The 18,199-nt window shown below is 40.9% G+C and overlaps 1 protein-coding gene, 1 long non-coding RNA gene and 2 pseudogenes across 2 annotated transcripts in view; 3 read left to right on the top strand and 1 right to left on the bottom strand.

Moving 5' to 3' along the window:
• itpr3 (inositol 1,4,5-trisphosphate receptor, type 3) overlaps nucleotides 1-5,398 on the bottom strand; it is a 307,422-nt gene extending 302,024 nt beyond the window's left edge. Inside the window, exon 1 of the mRNA XM_088320630.1 lies at nucleotides 5,161-5,398. Within this exon, the coding sequence (XP_088176756.1) occupies nucleotides 5,161-5,252 (92 nt within the window). The 5' untranslated portion in view covers nucleotides 5,253-5,398. The remainder of the gene's footprint in view (nucleotides 1-5,160) is intronic.
• Nucleotides 5,399-10,058: 4,660 nt separating this feature from the next.
• On the top strand, nucleotides 10,059-12,144 carry LOC148349878 (uncharacterized). Its single transcript, XR_015847211.1, has 2 exons — nucleotides 10,059-10,327; nucleotides 11,921-12,144. It is a non-coding gene; the product is annotated as an uncharacterized LOC148349878 (long non-coding RNA).
• A 5,172-nt stretch (nucleotides 12,145-17,316) lies between these two features.
• On the top strand, nucleotides 17,317-17,479 carry LOC148349877 (U2 spliceosomal RNA; annotated as a pseudogene).
• Nucleotides 17,480-17,507: 28 nt separating this feature from the next.
• Nucleotides 17,508-17,720, top strand: LOC148349876 (U2 spliceosomal RNA; annotated as a pseudogene).
• Nucleotides 17,721-18,199: the final 479 nt, after the last annotated feature.

The raw sequence follows: 18,199 nt of genomic DNA, 5'->3' as shown, positions 1-18,199 counted from the left end.
CTCCTCCTATTTAAGCACGTCATTCTCGTTCACTTTTTGTCAGTCCAACAGCAAACCTCAGCACATCAAGGCAAGCACTTTTTGACTCTGGCTCCCCTTCTGTTCCCGACCTGTTCCTGTAACCTGCCTGATTCTGTCCCGTTTCCTGTTCCGTTCCCCACCATGCTCCGTTCTTCCGTCCCGGCTACACCACTTGTTCCGATCTCTGACCACGCTCCGTTCTCCCGTCCCGGCTGCCTGACTTACTTCCGATCTCCAACCTCGCTTCGTTCGCGAGGGCTTCCCGCTCCTTCTGCCCAGCGAGCACCAGATCACTGTCTTCTTCCCCAATCCCTTATTAAAGCATTGTGTGAAACGTTATGCATTTTGGGTCCACTACTTGTTCTGGTCGTGACACTGTTCCTGTAAAATTCGCCTACAATCCCAATCCAGGACGTACCCCTGTTGTTTTGGTCTCTTTTGAAAGGTAAGACTCTAAAATTTGGTCTCAAACTAAAGAAAAATGCAAGTGCTACTAACATTGAGTCATGTGAGTTGGAACTCACAGAAATAGGTTTTTATTCTCTTTGCTATTAAATTCCTGCTGATGAGTGTAGCATGGGCATCTTAGATGGAAAACAGAGACAATAGTTTGAAGCCTTACCTGATACCTTGATAAATTTGATCACAATTGGAAAAAGCCAAACATTGGATTTTACACATTTTTTCAGGGTATATCTATCCGTTTCCGAAAGTGGCCCTTTGGAGACCGCCAGTTTACGACACTTAAACCTTTGTAAATATGTATTTTACTTTGGACAATTTTTAGACATTGGGAACGAGTTCACATTTTTGATTTCTCTTTCCAGAAGTCAAATCAATGATTGTGCAAACATGAGCAAATTAATGGTGCGAAAAAATTTATCACGGATTGCGCGCATGGGCTCCAGGGCATGCTGAGGTTGGTTCGCACATCCGCAGCACAGTTCTGAGGTCACGGGTTCAAATCCAGCTACCAGCCTTGCTGTGCGGAGTGTGCATGTTCTTCCCGTGCTTGTGTGGTTTCCTCCGGGCACTCCGGTTTCCTCCCACATTCCAAAGACATGCCTTTCAAGGTAATTGGCCAGTCCAAATTGTCCCTGCGTGTGAATGAGCAAGTGAGTTTTCTGTTGCTGTGTGCCCTGTGACTGGCTGGCAACCAGTTCAGGGTGTCACCTGACCACTGCCTTGAGATAGCTGGGATGGGCTCCAGCACGCCCGTGACCCTAGTGAGGATAAGCTGTGCAAATAATGAATGGATGGATTGCGCACGTTATTTTCAGCTCTGATTGGAATACACCCCCGAGGATGCCATAAAATTGTGTTTGGAATTTCATTGGCTAAGAAATGTGTCAATCACCATTCGAATCGGTTACTACTGACTGAAGCTATTTGGAACTACAGGAGGCGATATCTGCTTATTACATAGGCCCAGTTTCTTCCCCACAGCCATTACCACCCTAAACAGACACCGCACAAAAAACTGAAAACTGTTGCAAAAAAACTACCTCACACGTATGTAAAATGGTACTCACGTACATGCTGTCTGCACTATGTTTGTTCACTGCTCAAACAGACACCGCACAAAAAAAAACCTGAAAACTCGTGCCAACACTACCTCATACGAATATAATGTTACTCATGTCTTGTTCTTGCACATGCCGACTGCACTACGTTTAATACTCAAATTGCACAATGTCTGACCATTTCCTGTTTCTGCACTATGGTGTCTATGTTTGCACCAATGCATTCGCTGACTATTTTTGCACTATGATGACTTTGCACCAAATGCAATATTGCACAACCGTTACGATACCAACGTTATCACGACAACCCTGTATGTAACATCCCACATGCCGACATTTCTTGTGTAAATACCATGTAAATTATAACTATAGCCTTATCCCCCTTGTCTTATAACATTATCTTCTCTGTTCCTTTATCTTCTTGCTCATACCTCACTATGAATGTGTAAAACTGGAGTGTCATGCCCAATTTCGTTGTCACAATATGTTAGCCCATTTGTAACAATGACAATAAAGGTATATTCTATTCTATTCTATTCTATACGCTAACGCAGGCTGTGGACAGTGGAAAAAAAGCCTATTGATTGAGAGAGGTGTCAATCGAAAGGTCAGAAGCTAACAACCACATTGGGAATATTTTGCAAGTCTGTTTATTTTTTAAAGGGAGTTTTGGAGCAAAATGAATGGACTACTACTTGGAACGTTTAATTAAGCAGAAATGCTTTTAGGCAGATTTTTTTTTATCTGGCGACGTTATAGTGTTTTGGGTAAATATTTTACAGGGTTAGATTCTCTGGATTGTCCTAGAAGTCATTTTTGCTGATATTTAACTCATTTGATGACGACCAGGGGACTTAATTGGTGAGCTACACTGGCTTTATATATTTTAAATATTTTGTTTCAGACTCCTTGTGATGTTTTTTTTGATACGTATAATTTGAAATGACCATCATATCTTGAATTCCATGAGTTTAAGCCTTCCAATAATATTTGGCATGATGTATTTCTGTGACTGTGAGACACGTATTAGTTCATCAAAAGTCTGGCGGCAGTCGTGGTCAAGGTTCAAAATATTAACACAGGCATAGAGCTCCCTCTTGCACAATAGTGTACAAACAACATGTGAAGTTATATACAGAACGGTAATAAATATTTAAAACTCAATGATATGATCATGTATTAATAAAAAGTCCAAATTACCCTGTTTTTAATCATTAACAGGGTAATAACACAATATTAACATAGTACTAACATGATAAGTTGTCATTTTAAGAATTCAAATAAATAAATTCTAGTTCATAGGCGTCAAGGACGTAAAATGGTATTCAAATATTGATCATTATTTTTGAGCAAATGATTAAGAGAGTACAATAGGAATGTATTCATGTATTAAACACATTTATTCACACTTTATTGATTTGTTTTACAGGAAGTACCAAAAATTAAATTCAAATTGATGGGTTTTACAAAGCGAATGAGCAAGAGATGTGCAATTGTTTAACTAGCTATCTGGCTACCTTTTTACCTTTGTAGCTAGCTATCTCCCTATCTTTTAGCTATTGATCAAGCTATCTAGCTAGCTTTTTACATTTTTTGCATTCTATAAAGCTTTAATTTTACGTTTTTTTGCTAGTTATTAGGTTAATTTTTGAGCTCCCTTTGAGCTAGCTATATAGTAGCTTTGTTTTAGCCTTTTATCTGGTTATTTAGAGGGATTTTTTACTCTATCTATCTCCCTTTTAGTTTTTTTCTACCTGCTTACTTTTCTAGCTAACTATCAAGCTGCACTGACCAGCTGGCAGAGATGGGAATCTGCATCTTTCCTGTCATGAACTTTTCAGACAATTTTACAGGTTTGAAGCGTTGTTCCTGTCCTGCACTTTCTGGACAATGTTTACATATTACTTATGTTTTTCATATTAATGTTCATGGTGTTTGTGTATTGTTACCCAATGCAAAATCTATTGCAGCCTGCTTATCCTGGAAGGTGGATGAACACGTTTGAGGCCCTTTCTTAAAGCTTCTTACTTTCCTCATGTTGAGGTTTTGAGTTTTTCCTTGCCCTCATGTAGCTCTAAGGTCAGGGGATGGTTGTGGCCTGTGCAGTCCTTTGAGAAATTTTGTGATGAAGGGCTATACAAATAAATGTCACTTGACTTGACTTTTAGCTTAACTAGAAGTTGCATTTAGCTGGGTACTAGCTAGATAGTAGCTACAATTTAATTTTAATTGATCAAAACAGATCTACTTATCGGCCCGCCTCCTGTTAATGAACAACTAGCTTACAACATAAACTGCATAATTGGCTAGCTAGTTTACTATACAACCCCATATCAGGGGTACCCCCGAAAGGACAGCTTATAAATAACGCTATTACGTAACGGCTTTATTAATTTTTTTCAGTAACAGGGTAATCTAACTCATTATTTTTTTCCACTGTTACATTACTTTGTCTGTTCTTGTGCCTAAGGAAGATAAGCAGGACATCCTCAGTCAGCCCTCTGGCATATTTGTTTAGCAACAACACGCAAACGGTAACATGGCTCTCATTCAACCTAACACTGCAGCCATCTACAACTTAACGTCTAATATGGGGGAAACTAGTGGAGGGTTCATTCTCTGTGGTTCCTTTGTCTTTTAACACTAATTGTTCCAAAACTGCTGCTCACTCCTCAATGAGAGAAGTCTCGTCACTATTATAAACAGAGAGAAAGAGTTAGAGGGATAGAGTGAGGAATACCATAGAGACAGGGAGAGAGGGAAAGAAGTGAGATAGGTTGAAAGAGGGATTGGATAGTCACTTTATATTGTTTTCCTGTGGACTTTTGTTGTGAACAAAATATTTAAAGTGCAGTTGCAGTGTTTGATGTATTTATTTTACACTGCATTGTTAAACGCACTTTACATCATTGAACAATTTACTTTTGTTGTTTGAAAGTACTTGAAGTACAGTAGCATTTGTCTAGTTGAGCAGATGTCTCACTATAGGTTGTGATTTATTCTATAAAGTGAAACTCACTTCATATTGTTTTACGATTGGCTTTTGTTGTGAACAAATTACTAGAAGTACAGTAGGCTATGTCTACCTAACCAGTTGTCCCAGGTGGTGAAATATTCAATTTATTAAACTCACTTTATATTGTTTAGAACTGATTGTTATTTAATAATATTGTTTATTTTTATTGAACTAAAAAAATTAACTAATACAACTTCAAGTGTAAGAATAAATATGTTGCTGGTGAGGTGCAATAAATATTGAAAGGTTCTATAACTCTTAGTAGTGAGTAACATTAATTAATTACTTTTTTTAAGTTACGTGCCCAACACTGCTCACTGGTGCTGGGTCATTGTGATTATCTAGTAAAATAACAATTTTGTGGGAAACTGAGTAAATTTAATTTTATTTCCAATTATTTACCTAGTAATAACGCAGAAACAACATAGCAGTAACGTGGTGAGTTGTTATTTTAAAAATGCATTTCAAACTGGGTGCCCTTTGCGCTACCAAGTAACAAAAAGTACTTTGCGACTTAAAAAAAAAAGGTTGGAGACCTTCTGGATCAGATATTTTCATTTATGGAAAAATAGGATTTGCACTGGAAATCAGTGAGCTCACCCAAGGGTACTGATGAAGCCATTGACGGTGCCCTCGGCAAACAAGGACACAAGGTCTCCGATATGAAGAAAGCTGGACGCCAAGTCTGACATTTTGACTGCAGCTTTAGCGTCCTTTTGGAGCGACTGCAAACTTCTTCTGGCTCCGCGTGGGAGCAGCAGGATAAATCTGGCTTTTTGCCGATCACCGCGGAAGAGTCTTCAAGTCCTGGAGGCGTCCGGAAGGCGTAGCGGGCACGCCTTTTTCTTGAAACCGCACATGAGAAGACTCAGGAGTAGTCGTGTTTAACGGCTAAAACAGGAGTAAACAATCTGCAACCCCTCCAGGCTTTTAAATCGGACAGCCAAACGAAAATGGTCAAAATATATAATAACACAATAAAAAAAATACACAAATAATTAAATAAATACATAAATAATTATTTTATATATATATCTCATTAGCCGTACCGCTTATCCTCATTAGGGTCGGGGGGGGGGGGTCTGACTGGATCATCGGGCAGTGGGCAGGGGACACCCTGAACTGGTTGCAAGCCAATCGCAGGGCACACAGGGACAGACAACTCACTCGCTCAGTCACACCTAGGGACAATTTGGACCGGCCAATTCACCTGAATTGCATGTCTTTGGAATGTGGGAGGAAACCGGAGTGCCCGGAGAAAACCCACGCAAGCACGGGGAGAACATACAAACTCCGCACAGGAAGTCTGGAGCTGGATTTGAACCCACGCAGGAGGTTCCCATGACATGAACTGTGCCGCACAAGCGCTAACCACTGCGCCGCCGTGCTGCGTATATATATATATATATATATATATATATATATATATATATATATATATATATATATATATATATATATATATATATATATATATATATATATATATATATATATATATATATATATATATATATATATATATATATATATGTATGTATTACCTGTCAACCTGTACGTTTTTGCCATGCAAAGTACGTTTATTATGCATTTCAAGACGTGTACGACGTACAAGAAAATCTGTACAGAAAAACGCAAATTTGTCAAACATGGATATACACCGACTATCACGAAACGGCAAATCAATCAAATCATTTTCCCCCCATTTTATTAACACTCCACTTATTGAAACATAAATATTTTGTTTGTTTGTTGTACATGATTCAATTGTTTGTTTGTTTGTACATGATTCAGATTGAATCGTTTCTTGTACATGATTCAATTGTTTGTTTGTTTGTACATGATTCAAATTGAATCGTTTCTCCGGCGCCGTCACGAATGGCAGCCACTCCAGCAGCTCCCGTGTTATTTTCGATTGTTCTCAGTTATTTTCGATTGTTCTCAGCTTAGGGATGCTGCTGGAAAAGTGAATTTCCCTTCGGGGATGAATAAAGTATCTATCTATCTATCTATCTATCTATCTATCTAAATCAAACGAGTTCGCCGCGGTAGCCTCTATCTCTGTATCGTTGTTTTCGTTGCAAACGAAGCGAGCAGTTTAATGCTATTGTGCGCATGTGTCTGCCGCCTCGGATTTCATGTCGTAGTTGTGTAGTGAAAGGAAGTCAGTCTCTTTTTAGAGAACCGGCTTTTTCGGCTCAACTCTTTAAAGAGAGCTGGCTCTCAAACGGCTCACTTGCTTTGATGCATTATATCAGGAATTATTATGTTGTATAAAGAAGTCAAGAAAAAAAGGAAGTATAAAAGGAGAAAATGAAAAAAGACAGGTTTGTGGTGATCCCTTTAATCAGTATATTACCAACAATAATTTAATGCAGAAAATGAATTAATAATTTGAATAAGAAAATGTATTATTCTATTTATTTATATTTGCATGTATTGTTTCCTTCTACAGTGAACATCCAAGCTACTTCATTTTTGAACTTTTTTTTAAATAATAAACCTCATTCATGTCGAGCAACTCACAACAAAATGTATCATATATATTGTAACATATATACAGGGTGGCCACAAAGTCACGCACCAATATACCTCGAGTTGAACCAGAAACCATACAGCCATTTCTAAACGCACCATCACGACCAGATAATAAGATGATTTCTACGCGCTGCTCTGTAGTCAATGGCATGTCTGATCTGAAATTAAAAAAAAAAATTATATTAACAAAAAATAAATATTAACATTGGTGCGTGACTTTGTGGCCATTGGTGCGTGGCTTTGTGGCCACAATATACTGTATATTGTAACATATATATTGTATATATTTATTGTGATATATATATATGTGTGTGTGTGTGTGTGTGTGTGTGTTTGCAAAATGCTAGAGAAATACTATAAAAATACCACTCCAGTTGTAAAATAATAACTCTGGTTTCCTCCCACATTCCAAAAACATGCATGTCAGGTTAATTGGCTGGTCCAAATTGTCCCTCGGTGTGAATGAGCGAGTAACTTGTCTCAGCCATCTCTGTGTGCCCAGCGACTGTCTGGCAACCAGTTCAGGGTGTCCCCTGCGCACTGCCCGGAGATGGCTGGGATGGGCTCCAACACCCCCGCCACCCTAATGAGGATAAGCGGTGCACATAATGGATGGATGGAATGATGGATGACAGAAATATTATGAAAGGAAAAACTACAAAAATACTACAAAACTACAACTACAACAATATTAAGAGAAACCCAGCGCAAGCCTAAAAGTGTGCGCCCGCCTGAAAAAGATGTTGACGAAACTTCTGCTATCAAGCCATGACATTGCAAAATGTGCGCCATCCTGATGAGAATGTTGACGGTACTTTCTGCGTCAAACCATGAAGTTGCAACATTTAATCTGATGCCTTGTACCAATAAAATGTCTGTCAAAATAAAATACTCCCAAAATACAACTATGTAAATAGTACAGAAAAACTAAAGAAATACTACAAAGCTACCGCTAAGGAAATAATACAAAAATACTAATTAAATTAAAATACTACAACACAACAAATTTACTTGAGAAATACTACAAAATATGACTGCAGAAATACTACAAAAATACTATTTAAAAAAACACAACAGTTATAATATCATACAAAAAACTACTAAAACAGCAGCTGCAGGTGTCCTTCTACAAAGCCACAGTGGAGAGCATCCTAACATACTGCATCACGGTGTGGTATGCTGGGTGCACAGCAGCAGACAGGAAAAAGCTCCAGAGGATCATCAAAACAGCCCAGAGAATCGTCGGCTGCTCTCTGCCCAGTCTGGAGGACATTGCCTGCTCTCGCTACCTTAGCAGAGCAGAAAACATCATCAAGGACTTTTCTCACCCCGGCCACCATCTCTTCGACCTGCTGCCTTCCGGCAAGCGCTACAGGTCACACAAAGCAAAAACGAACAGACTCAGAGACAGTTTCTTCCCCACAGCCATTACCACCCTAAACAGACACCGCACAAAAAACTGAAAACTGTTGCAAAAAACTACCTCACACGTATGTAAAATGGTACTCACGTACATGCTGTCTGCACTATGTTTGTTCACTGCTCAAACAGACACCGCACAAAAAAACTGAAAACTCGTGCCAACACTACCTCATACGAATATAATGTTACTCATGTCTTGTTCTTGCACATGCCGACTGCACTACGTTTAATGCTCAAATTGCACAATGTCTGATCATTTCCTTTTTCTGCACTATGATGTCTATGTTTGCACCAATGCATATGCTGACTATTTTTGCACTATGATGACTTTGCACCAAATGCAATATTGCACAACCGTTACGATACCAACGTTATCACGACAACCCTGTATGTAACATCCACATGCCGACATTTCTTGTGTAAATACCATGTAAATTATAACTATAGCCTTATCCCCCTTGTCTTATAACATTATCTTCTCTGTTCCTTTATCTTCTTGCTCATACCTCACTATGAATGTGTAAAACTGGAGTGTCATGCCCAATTTCGTTGTCACAATATGTTAGCCCATTTGTAGCAATGACAATAAAGGTATATTCTATTCTATTCTATTCTATTCTACTACAGAAATATTATGACATGAAAAACTACAAAATACTACTACAGAAATATAATGACTGAAATACATACAAAAACAACTACACTAATACTTCAAAATACTACAGATATATTACCAAAAAAATCACAAATGGGAGGTGACACTCTTGAACAGGGTTGAATGATCCTAAATCACTTGAAGTGATATGAAAAAAATTAACCTGCCAGGCGTTTTGGGTGCAAAGCACCCCCAAAGTTTTGAACCGAAATTCGCCCCTGCCTGAGCATTCTTGTCTGGCAACAGCCGTGATCTGTATGATCTGAGTCAAGCTGCTAAGATTTGCAGAATTAGACCGGATTTGTCAGAAATGGAATGGTCATGCATGAGCATTTTCCATTCACCTTCCCTGCCTTTTACAGTAAGGTCGGTGTACTTGTGTGTGTGCAATAATGCATGAACTAAGTACTTATATAGTGTTGTAAATGGACAGATCCACGCCTGCCACTAAATGGATGAGAAATGTGTTTTGGAAACATTTGAGATGGCCATTGCATAGGAATAATTAACAGAAAAAGACAAAAGGCCATTTTTGGATTGCTTTTGTTCTGCACAACACTACTGCACATGTGACTATGGCAGGAGTTCCCAGCGTGGTGCCAGAGGACCTGTTCCAGAAGATAGATCACCATTGCTGGGTCATTGTGATTTTCTCAAAAAGATGTTTTTAGTTGGTCGAGTGAGTCTATTTAACCCTATTTTTAATCATTAGCCTGGTAATAACATAGTAATAACAAAGTAATAAAATGATAAAATAATATAAAAAAAATTCCAATGTATGGGTTTTATGACCAGATATAGTCATACTCACCTCCACACACAGCTTGGGCTCTAGTACCAGTCCTCTCGAGAGGGGTTGGACTCTCTCTCACTCTGGAGTTGCCCGTGGTGAGAGGCGCAGAGCATATTAGTTGGACCACGGCTCAGCGCCTGTACGTTGGGGTCCAACCCGGTAGATGAGAGGGTAGTCTCCCTCTGCCTTTGGGTGGATGGACCTGAATGTTATTTGTGCTTATGTACCAAAAAGCAGTTCAGAGTACCCACCCTTCTTGGAGTCCTTGGCGGGTGTGATTGAGAGCGCGCCCCACGGGGACTCCCTCATTCTGATGGGAGACTTCAACGCTCACATGGGCAATGCTGGTTTAAGATCAGGTAATTGTGTAATTTTGTAACTGTAATCCTGTGCAGTCCTTTGAGACATTTTTGTGATTAAGGGCTATATAAATAAATTTGACTTGACTTGACTTGACTAGAAACCTGGAGGGGCGTGATTGGGAAGAACGTCCCCCCTGACCTAAACCTGAGTGGTGTACCGTTGCTGGACTTCTGTGCCCGTCATGGCTTGTCCATAATGAACACCATGTTCAGACATAAGGGTGCCCATATGTGCACTTGGCACCAGGCCACCCTAGGCCATAGTTCGATGATCGACTTTGTAGTCGTTTCATCGGACCTGCGGCCGCATGTTTTGGACACTTGGGTGAAGAGAGGAGTGCTGCTGTCCACTGATCACCACCTGGTGGTGAGTTGGCTCCGATGGTGGGGGAAGATGCCAGTCCGTCCCTGCAGACCCAGGGGTTGATGAGATCCGCTCGAGGTTTTTTTAAGGCACTGGATGTTGTTGCTCGAGGTTCATTAAAGCACTGGATGTTGTGGGCGTGTCATGGTTGACACGCCTCTGCAAGATAGCGTGGACATCTGAACAGTGCATCTGGATTGGCAGACTGGGATGGTAAATCTCTTTTTGAAGAAGGGGGACCAAAGAGTGTGTTCCAACTCCAGGGAAATCACACTTCACAGCCTCCCTGGTAAGGTCTATTCAGGGCTACTGGAGAGGAGGGTCGAAACTCTGATTCAAGAGGAGCAGTGTGGTTTTCGTCCCGGCTGTGGAATAGTAGACCAGCTTTTCACACTCTGCAGGGTCCTTGAGGTTGCATGGGAGTTTGCCCATCCAGTCTACATGTGTTTTGTGGACTTGGAGAAGGCATTCGACCTTGTTTCTTGGGAAGCCCTGTGGGGGGTGCTTCAGGAGTATGGGGTACCCACAGTCTTATCCGAGCTGTGCGGTCCCTGTATGCCCGGTGCCAGAGTCTGATCCGCATTGCCGGCAGTTAGTCTGATTCATTTCCAGGGGGAGCTGGACTCTGCCAGGGCTGCCCTTTGTCCCTGATTCTGCTCATATATATATATATATATATATATATATATATATATATATATATATATATATAGGCAGCACGGCGGTGCAGTGGTAAGCGCGTGTTCTTGGGAACCTCCTGTGTGGGTTCAAATCCAGCTACCAGACTTCCTGTGCGGAGTTTGTATGTTCTCCCCGTGCTTGCGTGGGTTTCCTCTGGGCACTCCGGTATCCTCCCACATTCCAAAGACATGCATTTCAGGTGGATTGGCCGGTCCAAATTGTCCCTAGGTGTGAATGAGCGAGCGAGTTGTCTGTCCTGTGTGCCCTGCGATTGGCTGGCAACCAGTTCAGGGTGTCCCCTGCCCACTGCCCGATGATTGCTGGGATGGGCTCCAGCACCCCCGCGACCCTACTGAGGATAAGCGGTGCATCTAATGAGATGAGATGAGATGATGAGATGATATATATATATATATATAATTTATAGTACATTTCGCGTGGTCCATATATACATTTGCAGTGATAAATATTTATATTTGCCGTGATACACATACTTAGTCAAAGTATATTTGCTGTGTTATTAACTCCATATTTATTTTTTTCAGTTTGGGTGTGATTTCCAAACCCAGCGCAAGCCTAAAAGTGTGCGCCCGCCTGAAAAAGATGTTGACGAAACTTCTGCCATCAAGCCATGACATTGCAAAATGTGCGCCATCCTGATGAGAATGTTGACGGTACTTTCTGCGTCAAACCATGAAGTTGCAACATTTAATCTGATGCCTTGTACCAATAAAATGTCTGTCAAAATAAACCACTGAACTAAAGCACAGTCAGTGAATATCTTTATTGCATTAAACTAAATACATGTAATTTGTAGCCAATCGTATAAAATCCTTTATATTCAAATGTATTAAATCCTTTAGTCTGTAGACACAGGCACCTGTAGCTGCTCTAAATCTTTTGTACCAAGAGTGGTTCATCCAAATCCATTTGCTCAGTTGTTTCCCGCTGAAATGCTTTACGTTGTGGTGGTGGTTGGTACCAGTTTGCTTTGTATGAGTCCAGGGGTGACGCGATCTCTTTGTAGTCATTGTCCAGCATGCTTTGCATGACTCCTGTGTGTTGTATTCTCATTTGAATGGTTTTGATCCAGTGTTCTTTTAAGTGTTTGAATGTTCTTAAGTACTTGCTCTTTGTTACTTGGAAGTTTTAGTCTATATTTGCTGAATGGCCACAGCGCCACCCAACTGTTACATGTGTTCTAGAACACTTCTTTCTCCGTGATGTCACTGAAGGCTCTATCTTCTACTGACAGTGCTGGTTTGTCAACATCTTTTGTTTTCTCAAAAAGTGAGTGCCCCAATTTATCAGTGTCTTTCTTTTCCCATTCTGGATGAAGCTATGGTGATGGGTTGACAATTAAAATCATTTGACTGTTTGAGTTCAAAATAATCATTGCATGGGTTCATGTATGATGCTTGATCATTCTGCAGTACATGTTTTTTTAGGTCATTTACGGTAGAAGGCTTGTGTGTCTTTTTCAGGTTTCCCCGACGATTGCCCAGCCCAATTTCAATCTTTAGCTGTCTGGTATTCTGTGTGGCCCATTTATTACTTTTCTCACTTTGTGTACCTGTATGACATCTCTACCTAACAGCAAGAGGATCGGTATATTGTCTTCCACTGGGGGAATTTTGTTTGCAAGTTCAAGTGTGGGTACTGCATAGCCATTTGCGGAGACAGAATTTCTCTCCAATCATCTGGGATCATGTCACGTTCAATTAAGTTTGGTAGTAGGCGTTTTACACTTCAATCATAAGGTTTGCGGCTATCCTTCCAATATTATTTGAAACTTTTGAGCATTTTCTGAGCTTGTAAGGGTCTGAGTGTGCTTTGAGGTTAAAAAACTCAAAAAACTTTGACTTAACTAGAGACGATTACTTTGTTCATCAAGCACTGCAGACAATTTTTTGCCTGTTCTCTTTTACCACTTGGGTAAACTAACACAGGGCATTATTTGCGCATGAATGCAGGCTGTTTGCATCTCCACATAATTCGGTGCATTTTGAGGCAACTTATACATTCTGAGTAGGTTGCTTCTCCTTGCCATCATCTTTGTCCGCTTGGAACTAGATATGGGTGTAACACTGATAAATGTCTTTCACTGACACATTCAGTACACTTTTATTTCCAATGTGGAGTCTTTTGCAAAATCTTTTGTTGATCCACAACACTTAAAACAAATCATGTTTTCCCTCATAAAGGACTTCGGCTCATCTATAGGTTTTACTCTAAAGGTTTTGCATTTTCTGAGTGGATGATGCTTCTTGTGTATTGGACATATCTTTTCTGGACTCTCAATAAATTTATGATGGAAACTTTTGGTTGAATTATCATCATGAGGAATGTATTTTGTTCACAGTTATCACTTACATGTTGCCTTTGAAGCTTTTTCCCTGCTTGAAGCTTGTATTGGCAGGTAGTGTAACTGCGAAGCTGGGATTGTTCCTTATTCTTGCTTGTTGTCTCACGAACACTGAAAAGACACTAAAAGGGGAAAATGTTACTTTATGTACCTCCTTGCACTTAGAACCTGTTGTTACCTATTTTTCTTGCAGTCCATATGGAAGTTTTGCTACAATTGGATTCACTCAACGGGCTGTGTCCAGATATGCAAGACCTGCAAGATATCCTCCATTTTTGCACATTCTATTCCCTCAATGATGTCAATTAGCTCTCTTAACTTTGTCTAGTCTCTATTGCCGAGTTTTGGGAACTCTTTCAATGATGCATTTTCGATAATTTCAGGGGAACCGTAAGATTGTTCAAGTCTTTGCCACACAAGTTCAAGAGCTGAAACTGGATTGAAAATGTCTGCTGTATGTATCCTTGTGGCCTGTCTCTTTGAATCATTTCCAAGCCATTTTATCAACAACAGTAATTTTCTGGCCAATCATCATATTGGCAAAGTCCTGTACTTAGCACTTCCCTGCGAGCCGTAGGAAGCAGCGTGTAAGGACCCTGTATGTATTCAATTTTGTGGGACTTGGTGTCACATTATTTATAACTTGATTGTTGTTCTTTTTGGACATTTGTTTTATCCATGCTATGTGTGCTTTTTTTTTCGTTATTTGATTGCATACGGTTTTCACATGCTTCTTTCTTGTCCAGCCTTTTGGCAGCCATGTGGGTCAACTTGCAATGTGAAAACCTCACGGTAAATTACTGCATTTTTTTCACCATATTCTGTTATACATTGCATCGGATCAGCTGGTGGTCCCACTAATAATTGGCTTGGGATATTATTTGGCTTGGGATATTATTTGAAAAGTCTTCCATGCTTATTGGGGGTATTAGGGGTTCAGTGTCTTACCCAAGGACACTTCGACATGTAACACGGACAAGCCGGGGTCCCAAGACGAGCGCTCTACCTTCTGAGCTACTGCCGCCCCACTTCCAAGTTTTACCGATTTTGGCCAACTCGACAGCTAGCGAACCACGTAACGAATAACCAGACTTCTTTTCTTTTGATTGCTGTTTATTCAGGCAATGGCCTCGACCATTACCCTTATAAGGTCGCCGTAAAACGACAATAATTGTCCAACGCAACAACAAGTTTTAAGAATTTTTCACAGAGCGTACACCGTGCTTCTGTAGTGCTTTAGTCCCTGTGTTTTTACTGCGTTTACTTTCTTTTCCAAAACAATCCACATGTTGGACTGTAGAGGGCACTTATGACCGCTCTACATTTTTTACCACGAGGCAGAACAGAAGTCCAAGAGTGCTTCATGCAATTAATAAAATGAATGTTAAAATAATAATAAACTCAAGATAATAAAAACGTCCCTAAAACGAACTTTCAAAGAATAGATACCATAGTAGTGTGAAGCAAAGGACTTATCTGATCACTGTGTAAAAATAATTATGTATCCGTTACATATGTCATGTCTTTTTGGAATAAACGTTCAATTGATTGACTGGAAGAAAATACGGTTGTTACACAATTGCTATCTATAAGGTAACAAAGTGATGGAAATTTCAAATCAAATAATTCACAAGATTTACCCCGCCAAAGTGCATATACCAAAAAGGTTTAACAAATATATTGATGTTAAATGTACATTTTTTCTGCTGACTCAGAAACTGTAACACATTTATTTTGGCTCCGCCCTGCAGTAAAAAAAATCTGGTCTGAAATATGTTGTTTTATTGCTGAAAAGATGGACAATGCGTTCAAATTATTTTGGACAGATATAGTATTTGGCATACATGACTCATTTAAGTTAAAATCCAAAGGAAACCTATATTGTCATAGCTATTATCATAGCTAAATTCTACATTTACAAATGCAAATTCCCTAGTAGAAAAATGTCTTTCATTGCCTCCCAATGTGAAGAGAAACAATACATTTAATTTGCAAAGCTTTCCTAGCGCCATAAAGCCATTAAAACCAATAATACTCGCAAAAGGTTTGGCATTTTATGTAACTTACTGTCATGGCCCTGGCATATTTTCCTTCGTTTATGTTTTGATTTTATCTTTTTCTTTATTGGTATTTTAGTTTGTTGTAAAGTTTGAAGAGTGGCGGTTTTAGGCACGGGCGAGTCGGGCAGCCGCATCAGCAACATATTTATCATGACACATGGGGCGCAGCACGAGATCTTCCCCAAAAATTAAAAACAATAACTAGACAATGGCAGCACGACTGCTGAGTGGTTGGTCTCTCCGCGGCACAGTTCTGAGGTCATGGGATAAGACCTACCAGCCTATGTGAAATTTGCTTGTTCTCCGCATGCTTGCGTGTGTTTCCTCCGGGCACTCCGGTTTCCTCCCACATTCCAAAAACATGCACGTCAGGTTAATTGGCCAGTCCAAATTGTTCCTAAGTGTGAATGAGGGAGTGAGTGGTCTGTCTCTGTGTGCCTTGCGACTGGCTGGCAACCAGTTCAGGGTGTCCCCTGCCCACTGCCCGAAGACGTCTGGGAGGGGCTCCAGCACCCCCGCGACCCTACTGAGGATAAGCGGTGCAGATAATGGATGGATGGATGGATGTAATAAGTAGACAATTCCCGGTGCAATTGCGAGAGTTGGGACTTGGCTGTTAGCTGTTATTGGCTACATGCAAACGAGTCATCATAACAATAACTTGTTAGCATGTAACCGTTAGCATGACTTGTTAGCATGTAGCCATTAGCATGATTCATTAGCCTCCACTCATTCCCTATGAAATCAATTTTAGGGGCCGGTCACACAGACATTTGCGGCTGAATCACGGCCAGAAATTTCTGACTTTGAGGCGGACGCTATAGGACGCATTGAGATCGCCATTCAGACGAGTTACGGCAGTGCATAACACGAGGTCGGAAATTCGCGCGCGGGTGGCAGCGCGAAAAAATTTTGCGCTGTTCAATTCTTGAGAGCGCGTGGACACAGCCTTTCACGAGTTTATCGAGGCTGGACCGCGGCTGTATACTTCTGGCCGTGAAGCAGATGTCGTTGGGCGCTGTTGGACGTTTTGAGACCGCCATATAGACGAGATAGAGCAGTGCTTTACTCGCGGTCGGAAATTTTCACGTGGTTGGCCGCGTTCAAAACTTTTGAGCTGCTCAAAAGTTTGAGCACGTGTTAAACCGCGTGCCGCACACGTGGTCAACACGAGGTAATGACGCGGAAATGACGCGGAACGACGTGCTCTGGCCGCGGCCAGGGCGTAGTTACACATGGGTAGGACGGGAAATTTCAGCGGGTAATCGTGGGCGGAGCATGGTAATAGCATGTTCTGCGCCTGTATCGCGGTGTTATTACGTGAAATTAGCGTGTTACGCGTGTGACAGTCAAACGCCTTTCTCCGCGTATATACAGCGCGATTTGCCGAGCACACCATTGTGCTCGTGACGTCAAGGGGGTGAACATGGATCACCGTCAGCGTAGTTTCTCTTCATTTCGAATAAATCTTTTGGTGCATCAACAATGGTCGTAGCAAGGCTTTGATGCCAGGTCCTTAGCTTGGCCTTTCGATAGGTCTGTTAAAAAAAACATACCCGAACCAAGTGTAGTAGCCATGATCTTTGATTTTTGCAATCCGGAGATGGAATAAGAGCTTGCTCTGTCCACTCCACGCATCGGCCCGGTATTGCAGTACCTCCGGGAACGGTGCATTCGCAATGATCGCAGCAAGGCTTTAGGGCTAGGACCTTAGCTTGGCCTTTTGGCTGAGAGTAAGTGTCCCGGCTCCTAGGCTTTGTAGCGTATTATGAACTGACCGATAACGGATAATGGATAATGAATAACGAAGATAGAACAATAACCCTTAAAAACCCCTTTCGGAGATGGAATATGAGCTTGCTCTGTCCACTCCACGCATCGGCCCGGTATTGCAGTACCTCCGGGAACGGTGCATTCGCAATGATCGCAGCAAGGCTTTAGGGCTAGGACCTTAGCTTGGCCTTTTGGCTGAGAGTAAGTGTCCCGGCTCCTAGGCTTTGTAGCGTATTATGAACTGACCAATAACGGATAATGGATAATGAATAACGTAGATAGATCAATAACCCTTAAAAACCCCTTTTGGCCGAGAGTAAGAGCCCCGGCTCCTAAGCTTTGTAACGTGTTATGAACTGATCGATAATGAATAATTAGAAAAATAGATAAAACAATTACCCTCAATGAACCCCTCCCCGTCAGCGTAGTGATCTCGTCTTAACCCATATTTATTTCTTGACATGTCTTTTCAAGATAATAAAATAAATATGATGCCATAGCTTGAAATCTTGATATTCACGGGACTGTGTCTAGAGCGTTAATGAATTCTACAGCCCGATAAATACATTCCTGCCGAGATTTGCATTTCCTCGCTTCTCCAACTATTTATACCTCGTTTTACCTCA

Source organism: Urocampus carinirostris, chromosome 17, assembly GCF_059441175.1.
Source record: "Urocampus carinirostris isolate Australia breed hairy pipefish chromosome 17, RoL_Ucar_1.0, whole genome shotgun sequence".
Lineage (NCBI taxonomy): Eukaryota > Metazoa > Chordata > Actinopteri > Syngnathiformes > Syngnathidae > Urocampus > Urocampus carinirostris.
Note: the sequence above shows the minus strand (reverse complement) of the source record. Positions and strands in the feature narration are given on the sequence as shown.